The sequence below is a fragment of the Myiozetetes cayanensis genome, unplaced genomic scaffold (genome assembly GCF_022539395.1).
Source record: "Myiozetetes cayanensis isolate MyiCay16 unplaced genomic scaffold, myiCay2020 scf12, whole genome shotgun sequence".
NCBI classification, from domain to species: Eukaryota; Metazoa; Chordata; class Aves; order Passeriformes; family Tyrannidae; genus Myiozetetes; species Myiozetetes cayanensis.
The window spans coordinates 26,579,183-26,600,090 of NW_026086826.1; the positions used below are offsets into that span (position 1 = coordinate 26,579,183).

A 20,908-nucleotide genomic window follows, 5' to 3' on the forward strand; every position below is an offset into this window, starting at 1 on the left:
CTGGAAGTCTGCTTTCTACAAAGGAATGTGCCCCCTGGCTCTTCAGCTCAGCCTCACCCACACCCCCACCTACTTCCTCACCAACCCCTTCCCCCTTTTTTCCTCCTTGTTTTATTTTCAGTATAAGCTCCAATTGCACATTTAACTTATTTTGATGAGACATTGCTGGATCAGTAGAGAATTGCAGAGTAATGCAAAAGACGCTCTAATTACTAAAAGAGTCAGTCACTTCCATTATAAAAGCATACAAAGTACAATTAAAACCAATTGCTACCAATGCAAGAGGAAAGATACCACCTTAATGGCCTCATAAAGCAGTTTTTGACTTCTCTGGGATCTGCTTTGCATGGGCTTAAGGGAAAATCCAGGGTCTGGAGCTTTTGCTGATATCAGCCAAGTCCAGCTCTCAAGTGTTAAGAGTTTTCCTGATTTTCCTGGTTCTTTTATTTTTTTTTAGCATCCTTAGGTAGGATTGTTACATCCTGGGAACAGAGAAGAGCTCAGGTCAAACTTGATTCTATCTTGGCAGAGAAAGTCAGGGATTTAAAAATAGTTCTTAGTGGAGGTGTGAGCGTGTGTGCCATTACCAGCTGTCCGAGGGCACAGACATGGTCTCTTGGAGCTGGTGCTCAGGGAAGGGATGGCCAGCAGCTAAAAACCATCCAAAGTTTCTGCAAGGAGTAATGATGGGTGAAATGCAGGAGCGAGGCAATACTGATGATGTCCTGCCTGGGATGTGCTACCTGTGGAGCCCTGGGACGTTCAGGAGGCAGGTGAGGGGCGGGGACTTAAAAGGCAGTTACAGGTAAATAGATACATTAGATATAGATACAGATAAATGCATTTTAAATTGCCAGTACAAAAGCAGGCAGGGAACGCTTTCCCAAGTGGCACTTTGGGGCTCTCTGCAGTAGTGCACCAGCACTCTGGGGCCCTTCCCAGGGTCAGTCTCCATTCCTGGATGTGAAGGAGCCCTAGCCAACTGTGCCCCAGGCTCCCTCTGTGTCCCATGTGATGCCGTTCAACCCCCTGGGCTCCCGGCAGCTCCATGTCTGGGCTGTGGGCTCTGGGGTGCTGCTTGCACCAGTAACACCTCCCCTGGACTTCTGGCTTTGCTCTCACTCTGTCTTTTCTCCTTCCTTTGCACTATTAAATCCAAAGTAATACATTGTGTACTGAACACTGCCCCGAAAAATTATCTGCTGCGGCGGGCCAGGTGCTGAGACGGCATTTCCTGCCTCCGGCACACGCATGGGAAGTCGCCAGCTACAGCCACCGCTCCAGAAACGCCCATCACCGCCGCCTCGGGGCAGGATCCCCAGACTAACCCTTCTCTCTCTCTCTCCAGCTGCCACCTGCGAGTTTTTGGACATCGTGGAGCTGTTGTTGCAGTCGGGAGCAGACCCCGGGCTGCGGGACCAGGAGGGCTGCCTGCCGGAGGAGGTGACAGACTCCAAAGCCATCACTTCAGCTCTGCAGCAGCACGTCACCGGCGAGCCCTGACCCCGCGGGAGGACAGAGATGCTCTGCAATAACACCCCTTCCCCCCCTCCCCGCTGCCCTCCCCAAATGCCTCGGGGATTCAAGGGGACCTTTTAGAGCACAGGGTCTGGCCAGGCTCTCCAGCACGAGGGCCAAGCACATACCCTGGGCAGGATGGGATCAGAGTTCTGCATGCTCTGACATTTATCAGCATTTGAGTGGGGGAGGGAGGGGGGAAAGGGCCTGGAGAAGGCCACAGGAATTACTTTAATGTATCAAACACAAGTACTGCATTGGCTGTCTCACTGGAGCAGCCTGGGCTGACTGGTCGGCTCCTCAGTGGGGAGGGCAGGGCTGCTGGGCCAGGTGAGGGATGCTCATCTCTCCCTTTCAGGTTGAACTTTGGTTTTGTTGGTTTTGTTTTTTTTTTCCCTGGGTCCAAACAAAATACTATAAATAAAAGCACAGTGTCAGGATGGCACCTCTGTGTGTTTGGTTTTTTGTGGTTTTTTTGGTTTTTTTTTCAGGGAGCGACTTGATTCCTTGGAAGCACTAAGGATGGGAGGTAGCTCAGTGCTGCCGTGGTTCTGCTCAAGCTCTTGTCCTGTGGAGAGAGGCCTGCAAAGACAAGAGGGTCATACAGGTGTCCCCTCTGTTTCTCACATAGCACACATTGCTAACCAACCCTTCCAAGCTGACAGGACTTTTACCATGTCACACAACCACTTTGTTGAATAAAATGGCTTTAAACCCTCTCCTCCATAATCAGCTCCAGGTCCTCCTGCCATGTGCCAGTCCCTGGAGTGGCTCATTCAGAGCTGAGGTTTGCTAAGAGCAGGGCACAGACATAAACCTGCACCCACCTTGTCACCCCTGTGGGCCTCTCAGGCAATTCATGGTCTTCTCAGCTGGCCAAATATCCAGAAAGTGGCAAAAACGTGCCTCATGGCAATGCCTGAGTGCTGGAGTGAGGTGGGATGGTTGTGGGGCTTCCTGCTTCCTCATCAGGATCCCGACGGGTTGTGCTGGTGAGTCACAGGAGCTGCCAGGGCTGTGTTTGTGCTTTGGGACAGCTGGGAGGAAGGCTACTGTGTTGGGTCAGTGTGTGGCAAGAGGAGACCATGCCTTCCCTGTGGGACACTGCTGTGAGTTTGCTTTGCTTTTCCCCAGACAAGATTTACAGCCTTGGAGGGAGCGAAGGAGATCTCCATTGCTGGGACAGGAAGCCACTTGCTATCAAGTCCTTTTTGCAGCACATTCAGCCTCAGAAAAAGAAATGGGAAGGTTCCCTTTGCTGAGGACTGACTGGGCAGGAGGCACATGAGAGTTTTGGCCCCTCACGGTGTCTATGGCTCCTGCCAGCACTGACAAAGTCACTGCACCACACACAGCACGGGCCAGGGTCCATGGTGGAGAAAAATGGCTTGGAGAGTTATTTTCCATTAACTTAATATTAAACAAGGCCCTAAAATGGCTTCTGCTCCCCTTCCCCATGCCCAGGAGCCCCCCAGACTAGCAGTGCCCAGGCTCATCACATCCTGGAGCTTTGGCATCCAGGTAACAAACACCCAACCCCAGTACTGGGGTCACAATGGCTCTGTGATGGTGGCATCAAGGCTGGGGACAAGCGAGGCCACCACTGTGCAGTGCCATAATGCACAGCCACTGCCTGGCTTGATGGACATGCTGTGTAGTAAAAAAACCCTTGTTAAAACTGGGATGGAAAGCAGTAGCTGCAGTGCCAGTGCTTTCAGAGAGCACATTTGGGGCCCGAGCGCTCAGCCCTGGAGATGTTTATAGCACTTTAGGTCTGTTTGTGAGGTTGGAGCCTTTCCAAAAAAAAAAAAAAAAAGAAAAGAAAGCCGGGGGCAGGGAGGGGAGAGAAAGACATATATTATTGTTTATAATCTGCTTTATTCAGCCAAACCTTTCCCCAGCAGTCTTGTGGATTGCTGTTTAAATCCCTTGGTGCCTTTAACTACCGATACAGAAAGTGGTTAATGTGCATTCGCCCTAAGCTTGGCATCTACTCTGGGAAATCACTTTAATTGAGAAGCATTAAATGTTAAAATGATTAAAATATAGAAAGCCAACACACCAGGTGCCCACGGAGGGGCTTGGACTCCCCCCATCCCACCTGGCATGGCTCTTCCATCTCACCTGAGCTGGGCGAGCGCTGCGGTGGCACAGCCAGGCACCGACTGCCACCACTGCATGGTGGCAAGAAAGCTGTGGCACCTCAGGGTGCCACGTGGCATTGATGGAGGTGCTCACCCCAAATCCACCCACCTCTCTAAAACGCCAGGGGACCATGGTCAATGTCACCTGTCCCATCCAGGAATGCCAGCTTCCTGGGCAGGGACGCCAGGGATCCTGACCTCAAGCAGCCAGGGGTACCAGAGCAGGGAGTGCTGATGATGACCACGGCCCTCCCACTGAGGAATAAAATCCCAAAGACAGTAGCTGCTAAAGAGCATCCCGAGTTTATTTGCCATCGCTTTCCCTCGCAGCGGAGGGGGTGACTGTACACATCTCATGCCAACACACTGGAGGCAGGGAACAAAAGCAATGCCTTGGGCCCGAAATCAGGGGCACTGGGCGGGATTGTTTCTCCCCAAGACACGGCAATAAATAAGGTTTTATTCTTTGAAAATTTTTTTTATTGTTATTTTTATTTATTTTTTTTTTTTTTTCTTTTTTTTTCCTCCCAGGAAACAAGACTCTCACTTTCTGGAACTGTACAAAATTTACATAGCAAGGGGAGGAGGAGGCATTTGGCCTTGTCAAAGGGGGATGGAGAGTGGGCATGGCTCTCCTGCATCCCCCTCCCCACCACTGCCAGCAAGGCCAGAGGCTTGGCACGAAGCAGCACCCAAGGCTGGGGAGGGGGGAGGCACATGGATGCAGCTGGGGCAGCTCCTGCAGCACCAATGCACCCAGCTGGGGGGGCAAAGAGGGACAGGGACAGACCAGTGATGTGCTTTCTTCTGTGGCTTTTATTATTATTATTATTATTATTTCATTTTTATTCTTTTTTCCCCTTTGCTTTCGGAGCCCCCACGCCCCTGGCAGCAGCCAGTCAGGGGGATCCACCTCCAGCCCTCCCTGATGGATGGCAGCCTGGGATCATCAGCATCACCCCAGAGCCAGAGGGGATGGCAGGGACCCAGGGGCTGGGGCATCCCTGGGAGGTTGGGACAGAGCTGGGCACTCCAGGCAGAGAGTGTGGAGCTGAATTTTATCCACGGGGCTGAATGTCTGAGGGTAGGGGTGCGGGCTGTGCTGGGGGAGAGAGGCACATGGGTTTTGAGCAAGGGGCTGGTGCTGGGTGGGCCTGGCCAGGAGCAGACCCCATGGGGCTTGCAGGATGTGCCAAAGCCACCTGAATTCTCCCTGGATGCCTGCACCCACCCTTGGTGCCATCAGCCACAGGGCACCAAAGGACATAGGTGGTCTATACTAGGGACATCTCACACCCTAATGCACTCCACTCCCCACCACGCAGCTGCTTCTGCAACTGACAAAATACCCTTTTTTCCGCCTTTTGGGGGGAATTTTTTGCAATGCCCTCAGGGCAAACATTGCCCACCTCTTCCACCCACCCTTCCAGCAGCTGCTTTCCAGGTGCCAGCCCCAAGTAGCCCTTCTGGCTCCACCACAGCCCAGCTTGGCCCGTGGACATCCCAAGTTAGAGGTATTTTTTTTTAATTCCTCCCCATCACATAACCATGGTGAAACAGCAGTGACGCTCCATAAACATCCCTGTGTGTCCTGGGGTAAATCATGGCCCCGTAGCCACCAGGCCAGAAGCAGGCAGGATCTTCCAAGGCAGCATCGCCCCGGGCAGCCAGACAGTGGCCCCGCTCGGACACGTCCCCGGCAAAATAAACCCTTCTACAATATAGATTTCTCTTTCTGCTGAGGCTCCGGACAGCGCCGAGTTGCATTTCAACTCCATATCGAAAAATAACTCTCGAAAATAGCAGTGGTGCTCGGCAGGGGGGTGTGGGGCTGGCGCGGGTGCCGGGACGGACTCTGCCATCCCTGATTGTCCTTCTTTCCCTCCCGCTGTCCCACACTGTGGCCGTGCCCCAGCCCTGCGCCGGGTCCTCGCCGTGCACCCCGTGCGCCGACAGCTCTCTTGTGCTTACACCCAAAGGCTCCGTGCCCCTCGCCCCGAGCACAAACGCCCCTACCCACCGCCAGCGCTGCCCGTCCCTCCCTGCAGCCTTCCGGGGCCAATTCCCATGGTAAATCCTGGAAAGGTCAACCGCCGGCGGGCGCCCTCGGTGCTGCGCTTGCAGGCTAGGGGGGAGCGAGGGGGCCGGGGCGGGGGGAGAGCAGCGCTTAGAAAGGGGGGTGATCCATGTCGTCCAGCCAGGAGGCCGGGCTGGTGGGAAAGTCTGGGTACCCGACGCTGCTGCCCGTGGAGATGTCGGAGGTGGGGCCCCCCGCGGCCATGGCCCGCAGCGTCTGACTCACCCCCTGCGCCCCGTGGGCCACCAGCCCCAGGCTGCCGTCCATGGCGTAGTCCAGCCCGTTCAGCAAGGGCGGGTGGGACGGAAGGGAGGAGATGGAGGACGGCGACTGGGGGAGGCCGTAGGGACTCCCGTCCCGCAAGTCCTGGTACGACTGTCCCGTCCCCTCCACGGAGAAGCCGCCGTTCAGTAACTGTCCGCCCGCCACGTCCCCCACGGTGCCGTAAACCCTGTTGTTGTGGCCGAGCTCGGAGAGGATCTGGTCTTCTGCAGGGGAGAGGAGGGAGAGCAGAGGTGGGGGGTCAGCGCGGGGGGCGGCCCCGCGGCCCCCCGGCCCCGCACGGGCGCCCCGCTCACCGCGGAAGCTGAGCTCACTGTCGCTGACACCGCAGTCCTCGGCCGAGCTCTCCTTCTCCAGCTTCCCACCCCCGCGGCTCCGCTTCACGCTCTTGTAGAACTGCCCCCAGCGGTGCCGCCCCGCGTCCTTCTTCAGCCGCTTCTCCTTGGCCCGGCGGTTCTGGAACCACACCTGGCGCGGGAAATGGAGACATCGATGGCACCGCGGCACTCCTGCATGCCAGCGCTCCTGCACACAGCACCCATAGAACGCCTATATCCCAGCATGCCAGCACCCTGGCACCCCTAAATCCCAGCACCCCTGCAGTCCAGCACTCCTGCACCCCAGCATGCCGACACACCGGCACACCAGTTTCCCTGCAACCCAGTATGCCAGCTGGGAAGGGGGGAGGCACATGGATGCAGCACCAAGGCATCCAGCCTGGAGGGCAAGGAGGGACAACAAGGAGGGACACGCTCATGCAACCCAGCACCCCTAAACCCCAGCATCTCTAAACCCCAGCACCCCTAATACACTGCAACCCTACATGCCAGCACCACATCTCCAACATCCCCATGCAATCCAGGACCCCAATATCCCTGCAGCCCAGCACCTGAGCACCCATGCCACCCCAACACTCTGCATTCCCTGAAATCCAGCACCTGAGGACCCATGCCACCCCAACACCCTGCATTCCCTGAAATCCAGCACCCAGACACCCCAGAGGGATCCCAGTGTCACGCTTGGCTGGGGGCAGGGTGGAGACCAGCACCCCCATGGCCTCACCTGCACCACCCTCATGTCAAGCCCCGTCTCAGAGGAGAGCTGCTCCCGCACGTGCCGGGCGGGCTTGGGGGAGTTCTTGTAGGCATTCTTCAGCGTTTCCAGCTGCTTGGCTGTGATGGTGGTCCGGGGCCGCTTCGCGCCCGCCTCGGAGTCATCTGCAAGTGAAGCAGGCGATGCCATCCCGGAATTGCCAGCCCACGGCATTAGGAATATCTCCCCAGAACCAGCCATCCCAGAGCCTGCAGGGACACCTTCCCACTGACACACCAGTGGCACGAGCCATGGCCAGCCCTCCGTGTGCTGGGCTCCTCGCAGCCCCTTAGAGGTGCCTACCATTCTGCTTGGCAGTCTCGTAGTCCTCCTTGCAGACCAGTCTCCCATCCTCCATCAGGTAGAACTCATCCCCTGTGGCCAGCTGCCGGCTGCAGATGATGCAGGCGAAGCAGTGGAGGTGGTACACGAAGTCCTGGGCCTTGCGGACCACCTGGGTGGGGGGGATGCCCTGCTGGCACGCCGTGCATTTGGTCCCGAAACGCCTGCAGGGAGAAGAGGGTGACTCTGAGCCCCCCGGCAAGGTGGGCTTTGCTGGGCAGAGATGGGACTGGGACCAGCAGACAGGGCAGAGTTTAAACCAGCAATCAACCTTATTATGCATGACACTTCACACGGCGGGGGGTTTATCTTCCTCAAAGTGAGAGACCGCCTAATGGAGCTGAGGAAGGTTTGATTTTAATGGTTCTTTTAACTAATGCTTATAGGCTGCCTGATTTTCCCCTGCAAGGACAGTACATATTTCATCCGCATTAATACCAAATAAATTAATTACACCACCCGGTTGGCAAGATGAATCCCAGATTAATGCAGAATGATGGGACTCTTACACCATAAAGAGGGTCTGGCAGGGGCATTGGGTGGGCTGGTGTGGGGCAGGTGTTGGAATGAGCAAACCCACCAGCTCGGCTACAAGGAGCGTGTAAGGAATGTGAAACAGCATGAAAGGTGTGTGGAAGGCACATACAATGGGTATGCAAGGAGTGTGCTAGAAATGTGGAAAAAGCATGCAAGGAACATGTGGAATGGTGCAGGAAGTGTGGAAGGAGCATCCAAGAAGTGAATTCCCTGAATTAACAGCACGAGGGTGACACGCCATGAGGTGGTGGCAGCACAGGAGAAAGTCAAAAGTGGACATTCCACTGGTGTTTTCAGCAACAGCTGCTGTGGGATTGAGATGGGGCAGATGTCCACCTCCCATTGGCACCATAAGGGCTCTGTAGGGTCTCCCGTGCTCCCTGCAGTGCCCCTAAAACCCCCATCAGCAGGACAGCAGGACCCCATGGAGTCATACTGGCATTGCAGCAGCAGCCCAGGTGAGAAAGCCATTGGAATAATCTGTCCTCTATGCCTTAAACAGCTCCATCTGCTTTGAAGGAGGCAGCCCAGGAACACCCAAGCCCTTTGGCCCCAAGGCTGTAGGGGTGGGCAGTGGCATTCAGGGGTGCGCTGGGGTTGCAGCCATCCCAAGAACTTCTCACTGTCCCTCGAGGGCTGAACATCCCCTGATAGTGCAAAATCACCCTCAAACCCCACGGCTACCCATGCTCTCATGTCCTGTGGAAAGCAAGGACACAGCCAGCACAACTGGGTCCTCAAGATGGTCCCCAAGTCAGGCAGGTGTCACCCAGGGACGCGTGGCAGGCAATGGGCATGAGTGGTGCCAGCACTGTTCCAGGGTGCTGGAAGCAGAAGATGAGGAGGAAAACTCTGATTTCTCTTATTTTCTTGGCTTGTATCCTAAAGGGAGAGCCCCTGGACATCTGCTGGGGAGACCTCAGCAGGGAGGGAAGGTGAGAGAGAGAGGGAGGTCAAGAAGGAGGGAGGGAGAGATGGGAGAGGGATGGACGGGAGACGAACAGAGAGAGGGAGGGATGAATGGAGGAATGGATGGAGGATAAATGGAAGGATAAAGGGAGGGTGGTAATGAAGAATAAAGGGAGGTATGAAGGGATGGAGGGAATGGAGGGAAGGAGGGAAACAGGCATGTACAGAGAAAGGGGTAGGACAGACAGATGATGCTTTTCCGCTCCCAAGGCTGAGCCAGTGCCTGCTCTGCAGCCCCCATCCTCCCTCTGCCCATCCACCCTCTCACAGAACACTATAAAACACCTCCTCGAGCATCCCGGGGGGGTTTCCACACCACCTGGGAATGGCCGGTCCCAGCACAGAGACACCCATGGCTAGAGGCCAAGAGCTGCCATTCAGGGGAGGGAAAAAAAGATAAAGATCAAAAATCAATCCGATCTTTTCCAAAGCAGCTTCTGCATTTCCAACTGCCTCTGAAGTTAGGCTGAAATCCTCACGTCCTCCACAGGTTCCCTACCCCGAAATCAATGAGCGGTGAAGGAAAGGTGAGGCGAGTGCCCGGGTGAGCACCGAGCTGCTATTGATTGGCACCAAATAATCCAGGCAGGACCTCATCTGAGAAAGTCACTGATCTTTCAACTCCAATTAACATTGATTACCCGCACCTTGTGGGCGACTATTTAAATGACTCAGAGAATAATAGGCTGGAAAGTATCAGAAGTGAAGTGTTATTACCCAGGCTGGAGCGGCTGCTTTGACCATTGCTGGGAAGGAGAAATTCAAACTGCATCTTTGGTCCTGATGGATGGGGAGGAGATGGGGGGGATATGGGAGGCCCGAGAGCCTGGGGATGGGCAGGCAGGTAAAGTCCTGTCTGGGGAGTAATTGTAATGGCCATCGGTTGGTTTAGCTGGCTGGTGGTGAGGGGTGACAGGTGACCCTCTGGCATCTCTTGGGAAAACTCCCAAATTTCGCCAGCAGCCAGGGACCAGATCATCCCCACTGAGATGTCCATTTTTAATGGAGAACAGGTTGTCCTGTCTCATGGGAGCAGGGATACGACAAAGCTGGGGCATTGCACAGCTCAGAGGTAGCTGCCAACGCAATCAAATGAGGATTTCACACTAACGGGAGAAAAAAAAAAAAAAAAAAAGAACAAAAGAAGAGTAAAAGGTGAAGGGAGAGAAACAGCATCAGCAAATAGCTGCGAGGTGAGTGAAGGACTCGGGAGGAACAGGCAGCGTTATCGCTGCCTTGTGCGGGTTTCTTCTGCCCTCTAGCTCCGAACGAGCCGGGGCCGCTGCCGAACAACCGCAGGTTGTCACCCCGGGGGGTCGAACACCAGCACAGGGGAAGCACGGGAGCACCAGGGAGATCGGGGGCTTTCAGATGGCTAAACCCCAGCAACCAGCATCCGGTTCGCGGCAGCTGTAAAGCACCAACATTCCCTTCATTTTCACAACAACAACAAAAGGCGTAGGAAGATTTTTGGCGAAATTATTCTTAAAAATAGGTTGTGCGTTTGCTTCTCAGACGCCGCTTTCGGGAGGCTGTGCCCCCGAGGGGTACTCACTTGAAGAAATCCTCCTTGCAGTAGACGCTACCGGCCCGGGAGAAGCAGCGGTCGGCCAGCTGCATCTGGCAGTCGGCACACTTGAGGCAGGAGCTGTGCCAGTGCCGGTCCAGGACCTTGAGGATGAACTTGTCCAGGATGTGCTGGTTGCAACCGGCGCACTGAGGGATCTCTGGGCAGGGGAGAGAGGGATGGAGAGAAGAGTGGTGTCAGCCTCCGCAGCCCCCTCGGCCCCGCGGGGCCCCCACCTGGCTGGCAAAGCCCCGCCTGGGCACGTACCAGGGCTTTGTGGGGTGAGGAGGTGCCACCCCTCAACTCGCTGGTGTCCCAGCACAGCTTCCTTTGCGGACCTTTGCCGAAAGCCTCTGGGATAGCAAACCCACGGTCCCACCGGCTCCTCTGGACACGGACACGCACACGCGATGCTTTTCCTTTCTGCATCCCGTTTTTCAGACCATGTCCTGCCCCTTGACACCTGTTTCCCTGCCTGCCTCTTGTTCCCTCTGGAATGGCATCCCACAGCCCCCAAACAGGAACGCAGCCTGTTGATCTCCATGGGCCAGGGGTTCAGCTGTGGGGTCCTCATTGGCAAAGGCTTTGTCAACATGGACAAAAGTCTCTTCCCCTCTGCTCCCTCTGCATCCTGAGGACCACGAGCCACCCGTGATGGCTGTACCGCCCCCTCCTGCAGGTGCCCAGTGCCCTTCTCCCTGTAGTGCCAGGGCACCACATGCCTTCGCCTCCTCCATGGTCCAGCATCCCTTTGGACTCTGGTTTTCCTGTGATGGGGACAGCCTGCTTTTTCCCATCCAACCAGGGCATCACAGACTCCTGTCACTGGAAACAGCTGGAAAACGCGGGCTGAAGCAAGGCCGAGCTGGAGCAGAGTTATCCAGGGGTATTGACTCTAGTCCCATTCGGTCGTCCCCACATCCAGCCTCTCACACTGTGGGAGGATGCTTGCAGACCGAAGGTTTTTCCTATGGCAAGATGTATCCCTGGCCATCCATATTCCTACACAATGTCTGCCTATAGATGCACAGCTTCCATAGGTCTGGAGAGCTGGATATTTCTCTGTCTGTCTCTGCCCATAGCTTGGGATAAATGGTACAGCAAGAGTCTGCAGGAGCAGACTTCCCGGTAAAAGCCAGGCACATAAAGCTGACCCATACGCATGAAAGCAGATAGATTTGGAGGAAAATCCACCATCATGCCCAGAGCCGAAGAGTAAGAGCAGGAGAGATGGTTTGTACAAGGGCTGCTCCCTCCCCAGCCTGAAGCCACTGGCATACAATTCCGATGGGGAAAAGGGGGTGTTTTTTGGGAATTATGCTGTTCTAAATGCTGGGGAGGCTTAGGAGGGGCTGGGTTGTCCCCAGCCGGAGTGGCACAACCAGGATGCAAAGGACAAGGGATGGGAACGGTGAAAGAACGTGTCCCCGTGCTGCCCAAGGCGTGGGGGAGGCGGTGGAGAGGGAGAGAGGAAACTTCTGGCCTGGGTGCTACCGGGAGGGGAAAAGGGGAAAAACGGGGAATAAAAAAAGGAAAAACTGAAAGGATTAAAAAAATGAAAAATATTTTTTATAAAGGAAAAAAATTTAAAAGGGAAAAGGTTTTTAAAAAGGAAAAAATATGAAAAAGGAAAAAAAAGATAAAAAAGGAACGAGATTAGAAAAGGAAGAGTATGGAAAGGAAAAATATTTCAAAAAGAAAAGTATTTTAAAAGGAAAAGGATTAGAAAAGGAAAAATATTTTAAAAAGCAAAAATATTTTTAAAAGGAGAAAGATAAAAAAGGAAAAATATTTCAAGAGGGGGGAAATTTGCAAAAAGGAAGAAAGTAAAAAAAGGAAAGGGAAGAAAAGAGAAAAAAGGAAACAGGAAAAAGAAAAATAAAGGAAAAAAGTAAAGGAGAAACGAAAAAGCGTGAGAGAAGAGAGAAAAGGAATTAAATGGGACAAGGGAGGAAAAGAGAATAAAGCAAAAGGGAGAAAGGGAAGAAAAGGGGAAAGGGGGAAAGAAAAGAAAGAGAGAAGAAGGAGGGAAAAAAAGAGGGAGGGAATAGGAAAGAAGAGGGGGAAAGGAAAGAAGAGGAAAAGGAGAAAATTAAGGGGGTGAAGGAGGAAAAGGGCACAGAAAATAATCATGTTGTTACAGCCTCAAACAACATTATTTCAAAATTCTTTCAGGTACTGACACGTACCTAACGTGAAGGCATCTTATTTCATTCCTCAGGTTAGACAGTTACAATCCCAGCTCCCTTCAGACCGTAGTTATTGCTGGCATTTAAACCTCTGTCGCATTAACAACAGCAGAATAAATTTAAAAAGTAGAATTTCTACAGCTTGCATAGGTCTCTTTTTCCTTCTCGCTTTGAGAGCACCTGGATGCCTCACTCCCCTCCCTCCACCCCTGCGGCTGCAGGTCGGCACCAGCCACATTTTCCAGACTGGATTTGTTAAACCTGTTCGAGAGCGATGCAAAAGCCGCTGGCACCGGCGATGGCACCAGCTCAGCATTAGCCCGAGGAAATCCTTCTCGGTTATTTCACAAACGCCCGTGCACCTTTAGGAAACATGTTTTTTATATAAATGTTTGTTTATATAACACGTGCCTGTATTTATATGCACACATCCTACATGTGTGCATACACACACTCGCAAGCTAACAAACAGCTTTCTCCTCCCTAAGAGCAGCAACACAGAGAGCTCAATTTCAACAGGCAAACGACCGCAGACGATAACACAGTGTCTCCCTTCGAATTTCCAGAGAAAACTTTTTTTTTTTTCTCCAAGAAGAGACCGATTTTCCTTCCAGTCTCACTGCAGATGCACAGCACCAACCCCATGCACTGTGCGTGCAATGATGTCTCTGTACTCACACAGAAGAGCAGAGCTCGCACCCACTTGGCTGCTTTTCCCTGTGCATAATAATAATAATAATAATAATAATAATAATAATAATAAAGGGGAGTTGCCAGGGGAACTAGGAGGTGTCCCAGTCAACCCACTGGTTTCCAGCGAGAAAATATCTCAAATTCAAGCCCTGCGACCTGCTTTGTGCTTTGCAAGGGACGCGGCTGCCTCCCTGCCTCGCATTTATTGCTCTCGTTTCCACTAAATTGTTTGGTAGAATAGGGATAAAGTTAATGGATATAATTGATACAACAGGAATAACGCCCTCCCTTGCTGTTTTTGCCCACCAGCAACCCCGGGCTGGCTCCCTGCTCAGGGTGGTTTGATCGATGCTCCGGGGGAAGGGGGGGAAACACAGCCTCGGGGTCCCCTCCTCTCCACCCCGGGACTACCCCAGGGATGCAGCAGCCTCAATACAAACCGCTTCCCGGGGGATGGGAGGGTGAGTCTGGGAGTCGCCCCCCCTCCCCAGGGTGATGTACCTCCCGTCGGTGGCTGCCAGGACGGGGATTTGGCCGTATCCCAGTAAAACCCGTGGGCAGATCCGCAATCCTCCGCCTCCCCATGCAGCCTCCCACGCACGGGGGCCCGAGCGATGGCCTGGCAGGGACCCCAAGCCCCCGCCGCCACCGTGATTTATTAGCGGCGGGTCCATCCTCCAGCCCTGTTTCTCCCCCACGGGAAAAAAATTAAAGAAATAACGATGGAAACGAAACAAACTCGCCGGTGCCCTCAGTAATCCCTCAGACCGCAAAAACCCCTCTGAAACCGACCGGGGAGGGGGGATGCGGAGGCAGCGGCGGGGGGGATGCGCTCCCCGGCGCATCCCCAGCCCAGCCCCGCCGGGCACCGCCGTGCCTAAGCACCCCCTGGTTTTGGGTTCTGTTTAGCTCTTTTACGGGGAAGGGATGGTCACTCTCGGATGCTGCAGAAAGGGTTCCCGGGAATGCGGGTGGAAAACCGGAGCACAAAGGTGGCCCCAGTTACCCCCTCACCCCGGTACTGGAGCCTGCACCGAACCCAAGGAAAGCAACAGATCGGGGATTCCTTAAAAAGTCTTTCTGCGGGGAGGAAACCTCATTCCTTCACATGCAAAACCCCTCCAATTCATTTCTCTGCTGCGGGCAAACGACTTTCCCAGCGGCGATTAATCACTCCACCCCCCTCCAGCCCCTTGGTCAGAGCCTGCCGGCACCTGGGCACCGTTCCCACAGGCTTTGGCACAAGTTTCGACTTCGGTGAGATTTGCAAAACAATATTCATAAATAATATTCGGAATTTTATTTTTAACAATCCCGTCTGCAAGGCTGAGCTGTAGCTAGGTCTGTCGGGGGCGGAGGAGGAGGGGCTCAGCTCCCCAAAATCCTGCAGAAGAGGGTGATGTAAAGAGGATGCTGTAGGACACAGTCTGTGCTAAAATAATGTGGTTAAATAGATTTAATAGCGATAAGAAATTAAAATATCACGGATTTTCCTCGCACATACGATGAAATACCGAGGTGCTGCTGGGGGCTGGGAGGAGACCCCGGCTCCCCCTTGGGTAGGGGTCCCCTGCCCAGGCGCAATCCCCTTTGGCCCAGAGGGGGCTGTCTACTATGTAACTGGGGTACGATCAGGCCCCAAAGCTGTCACGACATGAAAGCAGGTGGCTGGGAGCTGGCAGTGGCCAGCAGGGCTCGGCTGGGGCAGCGGGAGAACCACAGAACGATGAAAACTTTTACAGTAGCCCACCCTCCTCTGTTTTATTTTTGTCGCTATTTTTTTGCACTTACATAAACAATTATATTAATAATAATAGCAATAATAAAAATAATAGCAATAGTAATAGTAGTAGTAGTAATAATAATAATATCTCATTGGATTCTTTCCTGCTAATTGCTGACATCCATCAGTCGGTACAGAAATGACAATGTCGCAGGGAGTTTGGTGGACCCCAGAAGGGCCAAACCAGGGAGCTGTGCTGGGGCGATGCTGCTCCAGAGTGATTTAGGCACCTCATTTCTCCCTGAATCAGGGCGGCTCCGAAGCCAAAGAAGTAACCCTGTGGCTGGGAACCGGTCGGGATGCGGTCGTGGGACAAATACTGGCTGTCCCCGTCCCTGTCGCTGCACCGGCGCCGGCTCTGTGCTCCTGACCGGGATTTTTCTTCCTCTCTGCTGCGGTGAAATACGGCTGAACGGGCCCGCCTGCCCCCTTCCCGGAGCCCAACAACGAGAGAGAAACGGGGGATAACGGGGACAGGCCCCCCCCCAGCAGGATGGGGACTGGCCGCCAGCAGCCTCGGGAAGGGCCACCGGCATCTCTCCCCGCCAAACACCCACGGAAAACGAATTACAGCTGCCCGGGGGTGCGGGAGCCGGTGCAGGGCTCGGAACGGCGAGGGCGATTCTGGGGGGTAATGGCGAGAGGTGGTGGGGGAACCCGGCCCGGAACGGGCAGGTGACAGGGTGTGCACCCCTCCGTTACCCCGTGTGTCCCCCGAAATGCAGCCGGACCACGGCCGGGCTCTCCCGGGGCTCAGGCCCCTTTCTATCCCCCGCCCCCGCGCCGCTTTCCGAGCTCTCCCCCCTCTCCTGGGCTCCCTCCCTTCAAACTTTTCCGGTGCCGCTCTGGGAGGGGGTCGACCATCTCCCGACTGCCACTGGCGGAGTCCCCCTGCTCCCGGGTCTCGGGAACCGTTTGGAAACGGGGAGAAAATAAATAATAATAATAATAATAATAATAATAATAATACCCGCGGAGGCCACGTCTGCTCGTCCGTGCACCGGCCACGGCCGTCCCCCACCATCTATAGGGGACATCCATAAGGATGCGTGTGCCCACAGGCTCCCCCCGCGTGGGGCTCGGCGCTATAGGGAAGGGGGGACTGATGGCCCCTATGGCTCACACCCGGCTGCCGGTGTGTCCTGCTCGGATCCATCCACCTGTGGGGTCCATCCTCCCGTGCGCGCACACACGTATCCTATTTGCACCCCCACGAACGCGCTACCTGTAGCTGCTTTTTGGACAGAAACGGACACGGCGGCACGGCTCCACGGCGCCCAGTCGGGCTCGCCATACCGGTATAACCCGCACGCACACCTGCGGGTCCCTTCCCATCGCAGCCGTCCGCTGCCTTGTCGCGATAAACGGTATTAGCGGGGTGTTTTGCGCTGCGGGTCGGGGGTGTGCGGGGGCGGGCGGGGATTGGGGCCACACACACATAGACAGACACACAGACACACACATAGACAGACACACAGACACACACATAGACAGACACACAGACACACACACGCACTTGCACACGCACAGCCAGATCCACGGCTGCACCGTCCTCCCCATCGGGGCCGGGCCCGCATCCCCCCGGGGCACCGCTCTCCCTCCCGCACGCTCCTAATTTTTACGTCCATTAACGGTGCTACACACTGGGAAAAACAAACGGGAAGGACAGAGCCGGGAGCGGCCGGGAGCAGAGGCACCTGCACACCCGCAGGGCGCTGCCCCGCCGGCCCCTGCCCACCCTGCCCCGCCGGGCCGGGGCCGGCCCTGCGGCACGGAGCGAAGGAGGGAGAAGAGAAAATGGTCCTTACGTTGCACCGGCACACCGAGGATCTCGGGAAGCCCCTTGACAGCCCCTTCGGCAGCGAGCGCGGAGCTTTGCATCATTTTATTAGCCCGGAGGGCGGCGGAGGGGAGCGAAGAGGGGCGGGAGAGCGGCAGGCCGGGCCGGTGGAGCCCGGCGGCGGGAGGTGGCGGGTCCCGGTGCCGTGTCCCGGTGCCGTGTCCCGGTGCCGGTGCCGCCTCCCATTCATTCCCCTGCGGGGAGAGCGCGTGACGTCACCGCCCGCAGGGGGGTGGAGGCGGGGCGGGCCGCCCGTGGCCAATCAGCGCCCGCTCAGCGCCGGAGAAGGCGGGGCCTAGCGACAGGGAGGCGGGGCTTGAGCACGGGGGCGGGGTCTGCGGGGAAGGGGCGGGGCCTCTGAGTGCTCTGGAGACGGGCTGGCCTCCAGCTGCTGTCGCGACACAGCGCTGTGGCGACATGGTCCTGTCCGGTGCCAGGGAGCTCTGTCTGGCTGTGCCATTGCTGGAGATGGTGACAAGCCAAAGACCACGATCTCTGCTGTTGGGGCTCAAGGACCTTCTCACAATCCATGGAAGGCGTTGGCAAGTTCCCACTTTGGGCACACAGCTCCAGCCTTGTCCCTCCTGCTGCTGGGAATGGGGGCGTAGTCAGGGGGGCACCTTTCCTGGCTCCAGCAGATGCCAGCACATCTCCATCCCATTGCTACCACACCAACACCAATTATTGCCCAGTGGCTGGCACCTCCCAGCACCAATTACTGCCCAGTGACTGGTACTCCCTAATATCAGTTATTGCCCAATGGCTGGCACCTCCCAACACCAGTTGTTGCCCAGTGGTTGGCACCTCCCATGGCAAGCTCTGCTTCCACAGGGCACTGTAACACTCACCTGGAGCCCTTCCCAACGGTGGCTCCCTCAGGGACACACTTGGGCATGGAAAGAACCAACCCAAGTCCACAGCATGCCCAGCCTGATAGCCCAGCTGGCTGTGGCGGTACAAGGGTGGTGATGCCAAAGCTACGGGGTGAAGGGCTCAGCGTGGTTATGGCTCCCAGGAGAATCCCCATGGGACTTTGCTGAAGGGAAACACTGGGGCAACCCAACCTGTGCCACCAGAAGGAAAGCAGTATGGCAGTACCTGGTGGCAAAGGGCTGAGCAAGGAAGCTCAGAGAAATGCAGCTGAAGTTAAGTCATAGTGGGTGCCTCGAGCATCACCTTTCTTGGTGCTCATTGTGCCACCGGCTCGGGGACAACAGTGCCGAAGAGTCCCGATGTGCTGTGACGCCCTGCTCTGCCTGGCCGAGGGGCGCTTAGAGCATTGGGCAGGGTGGAACCGCCGAGGTGACACACGGCAGTGCTGGGAGGGGTGGGAGGATGCTCATCCAGCCACTCTCAGCACGTGTGCCCTTTCCATGCCTTAGTTTCCACTTTGAAATACGAATTAGGAAAAGGCTTTTCCCACCTGAAAAAAACCTGAACCACCCCCTCAGGAAATGTGCGTGTGGGACAAGACAGCAGCTGGGGAAAATATTGGTTAAAAATAAAAGTAACAGAACGTACAAAATGTATTAAGACTGAGGGTTCCTTAGGAAAAGAAAATTAAATTTTTCCATGAGCTGCTAGGTTTTGACCCCCAAAGCTTCATTTTTACCAGCAATGCCCTGTCAAGCTCATCTCACGCCTCTGGGTAGAGACTGGTGCTCACTCATTGCAGGAGTTAGCTCACCCCGCAGTCCGGAGAGTCCCAAAATCGACTTTCCACGGCGGGGGAGATGAACCCCATCCCCTCCCGTCCCATCCATTCCCCTTCTCCCCTGAATCAAGCTCCGGCTTTTAAGTGCATTAAGCACAACCAGCCCCCGCCGCCCCTGCCACCTGCGCTCCGCAGCCCCTCGGGACAGGGGTCACCGTCCCCCAGCCAGCCGGAGTGTGGCTCCCAGCAGGCAGAAGGGCAGGTCCCTAGGCAGATTTACGGGAGAAGTTTAGCCGGATGTGCGGACAGACGGACAGACGGGCACTGCCCCCAGACGGATGCAGCCTCCCTGTCCCGCTGCTTTGAGTTTCCAACCTATTTCCCTAATTATTCCACCGCTGCTGGGAGTCATCTCAGTCCCCCAGCTCCCCGGCACGCTCTGATTTATCTCTCAGCCGGGATAACAGCTCCCCCAACCCCCTTCTCCTCGGGGAATTCAATTTTCATTCATTTTTCTGCTTTGCCAGATTGATCCAGCCCCCTCTGCCCTGCTCGGGATCACTCGTGGCAGCGATGAGTGGGCACGGGGAGTCGCACAGCACCGAGACCTCATCTGGGGGGAGCATCGTACTGCAGGGGGGGCTCCCCCCACTAAAACAACACCCCACCAGCATCTTCCCCTCCTACTTGCTCACGGCTCATCACATCTTCCCATCAGAGCCTTCATCCCTTCCTCTCCTCGTAGTATTGCTTTGTTCCCCTCCATCCTTCCTGCTGTTCATCTGTTCCTCATGTTGGTGAGGTTTCATTTTTTGGTCTCTTTGGGTGTTTTTTAGGTCACTTCTGGGCTTTTTTGGTCTCTTTTGGGTTTGCTTTCCCCAGCACACAGTTATCCCAGCACATGGGGAGGAGGGGGTGGTGGAGGTGGGCACGAGCTTCTTGCCCAGCAAACCCCCTCTGTGCTTCCCAAAATGCTGCTGGGTTCTTCCTGGGGGTGCCCAAGGAGGGAGGTTTACAGGTGATGGGTGTGAAAGGCCCCCCTTCAGGTTTTCTCCTCCTCCCAGAGCTAAAACAGGGCCAAGGGATGGTGTAGAACGGTTGAATGTCATGATTTCCATCAGGTTGCATTTGTGAGGCAGTTTGGGAGGTTCTGGCCCCGCTCAGTTGCCCCACTCCCACCTTGGCATTGCCTGAACTTCTCTGGCCCTGCAGCTGGATGAAGACACGAGCGGTGTGAGGCAATGATGCAAAACCCACAGAGGAGCAGGGACGGTGCTCCTCCACCTTCTCTACCAGGCTTAATAAAATGCAGGTAAACCCCAGAGCTGTGCCGAGACATGGACCCAGCCTCCCCTTGTGTGCCCCAGCACTGGGCACTTTGGAATTGGGGCTGGTTTGGGCAGCGCATCACCAAGAGGGACATCGGTGCGTTGTTCCCTGGTGCAACAAGGGGGTTTCAAGGTAGAATTGGGGGTGGAGAGTGTAAAGCCACTCCTGACCCAGGTTGGGGGGTGTAAGCACAGCTGTGTCCCCCGTCAGCAAACCCCGAGTGGGTTTGCAGGTGCTGGGTAGCTGAGCCAACAGGCTTCGTGGCAACCAAGCCGTGAGTTTGCCAGGTCTCAGCCCAGCCCCCCAGAGTCCTCTTGTGTGACAAAACCAGCTCTCCCAGCCCAAGAATGGGGACACCTTTACAGGGACAAAGCTGCCACAGCCACCCTTAGGCACGGGGCCACCTCCCCTCTGAGCAGCCCCGGCCGCAGCACCACGAGCTCCCACTACTCCCCACTTCTGACTTATCCCAGTAACTACTCCCTCCCACATACATCTCTATTGCCAGGGGTGGTCTGGAGCGAGGACAGGCGTATTGAGATCCGGGTACTCACCAGCAGCCGGAGAAAGCCTCTCCCCTCGCAAGCACGGGGCGTCACTAATTGTAATTGAAAATTAATTGGCGCTCAGCGAACCCCCGGTGATTTTACGGCCGGAGCGCGGGTGGAGAAGGGATGCCGGTGGAGAAAGGCTCTTGCCTGCGCTGAGGAGAGAAAGGGAAGAGGGGCAAGGCTGGAAGGAGCGAGCGCCGAAGGGGTGGGAAGGTGGCTGGGTGTGTGTGGGGGGGCGGCCACCGGCCCCGTGGAAAATTAAATTGCACTTGAGGGTAAATTGTATTAGAGAACACCGGCCGCCTCACGTCAGCATGAGGCCATTTGAGTAATTAGCCCCA

General features: G+C 55.6%; 2 protein-coding genes across 3 annotated transcripts in view; one reads left to right on the plus strand and one right to left on the minus strand.

The window, feature by feature from the left end:
* The window catches only part of ACBD6 (acyl-CoA binding domain containing 6), an 84,181-nt gene extending 82,218 nt beyond the window's left edge, over nt 1–1,963 (plus strand). For both annotated transcript variants that reach the window (XM_050306849.1, XM_050306850.1), the window contains one exon: nt 1,349–1,963. In XM_050306849.1, coding sequence (XP_050162806.1) covers nt 1,349–1,503 — 155 coding nt within the window. In that variant the 3' untranslated portion in view covers nt 1,504–1,963. The remainder of the gene's footprint in view (nt 1–1,348) is intronic.
* A 3,866-nt stretch (nt 1,964–5,829) lies between these two features.
* Nucleotides 5,830–17,117, minus strand: LHX4 (LIM homeobox 4). Its single transcript, XM_050306851.1, has 6 exons — nt 17,002–17,117; nt 10,517–10,688; nt 7,417–7,619; nt 7,084–7,238; nt 6,318–6,489; nt 5,830–6,227 (listed from the first exon to the last, which is right to left on the minus strand). Exons 1-6 carry the CDS (start codon nt 17,075–17,077, stop codon nt 5,830–5,832), a joined length of 1,176 nt encoding a protein of 391 aa, XP_050162808.1. The 5' UTR covers nt 17,078–17,117.
* Between the last annotated feature and the right edge of the window lie 3,791 nt (nt 17,118–20,908).

Excerpts from the sequence above, each read along its gene's own strand:
- LHX4 (XM_050306851.1), bottom strand. The coding sequence starts at position 17,077 with ATGATGCAAAGCTCCGCGCTCGCTGCCGAAGGGGCTGTCAAGGGGCTT. Across the intron at positions 7,620-10,516 it reads TGCAAGGAGGATTTCTTCAA|GCGTTTCGGGACCAAATGCA; the intron begins GTGAGTACCCCT and ends TTCTCCCTGCAG. Across the intron at positions 7,239-7,416 it reads CGAGACTGCCAAGCAGAATG|ATGACTCCGAGGCGGGCGCG; the intron begins GTAGGCACCTCT and ends CTTCACTTGCAG.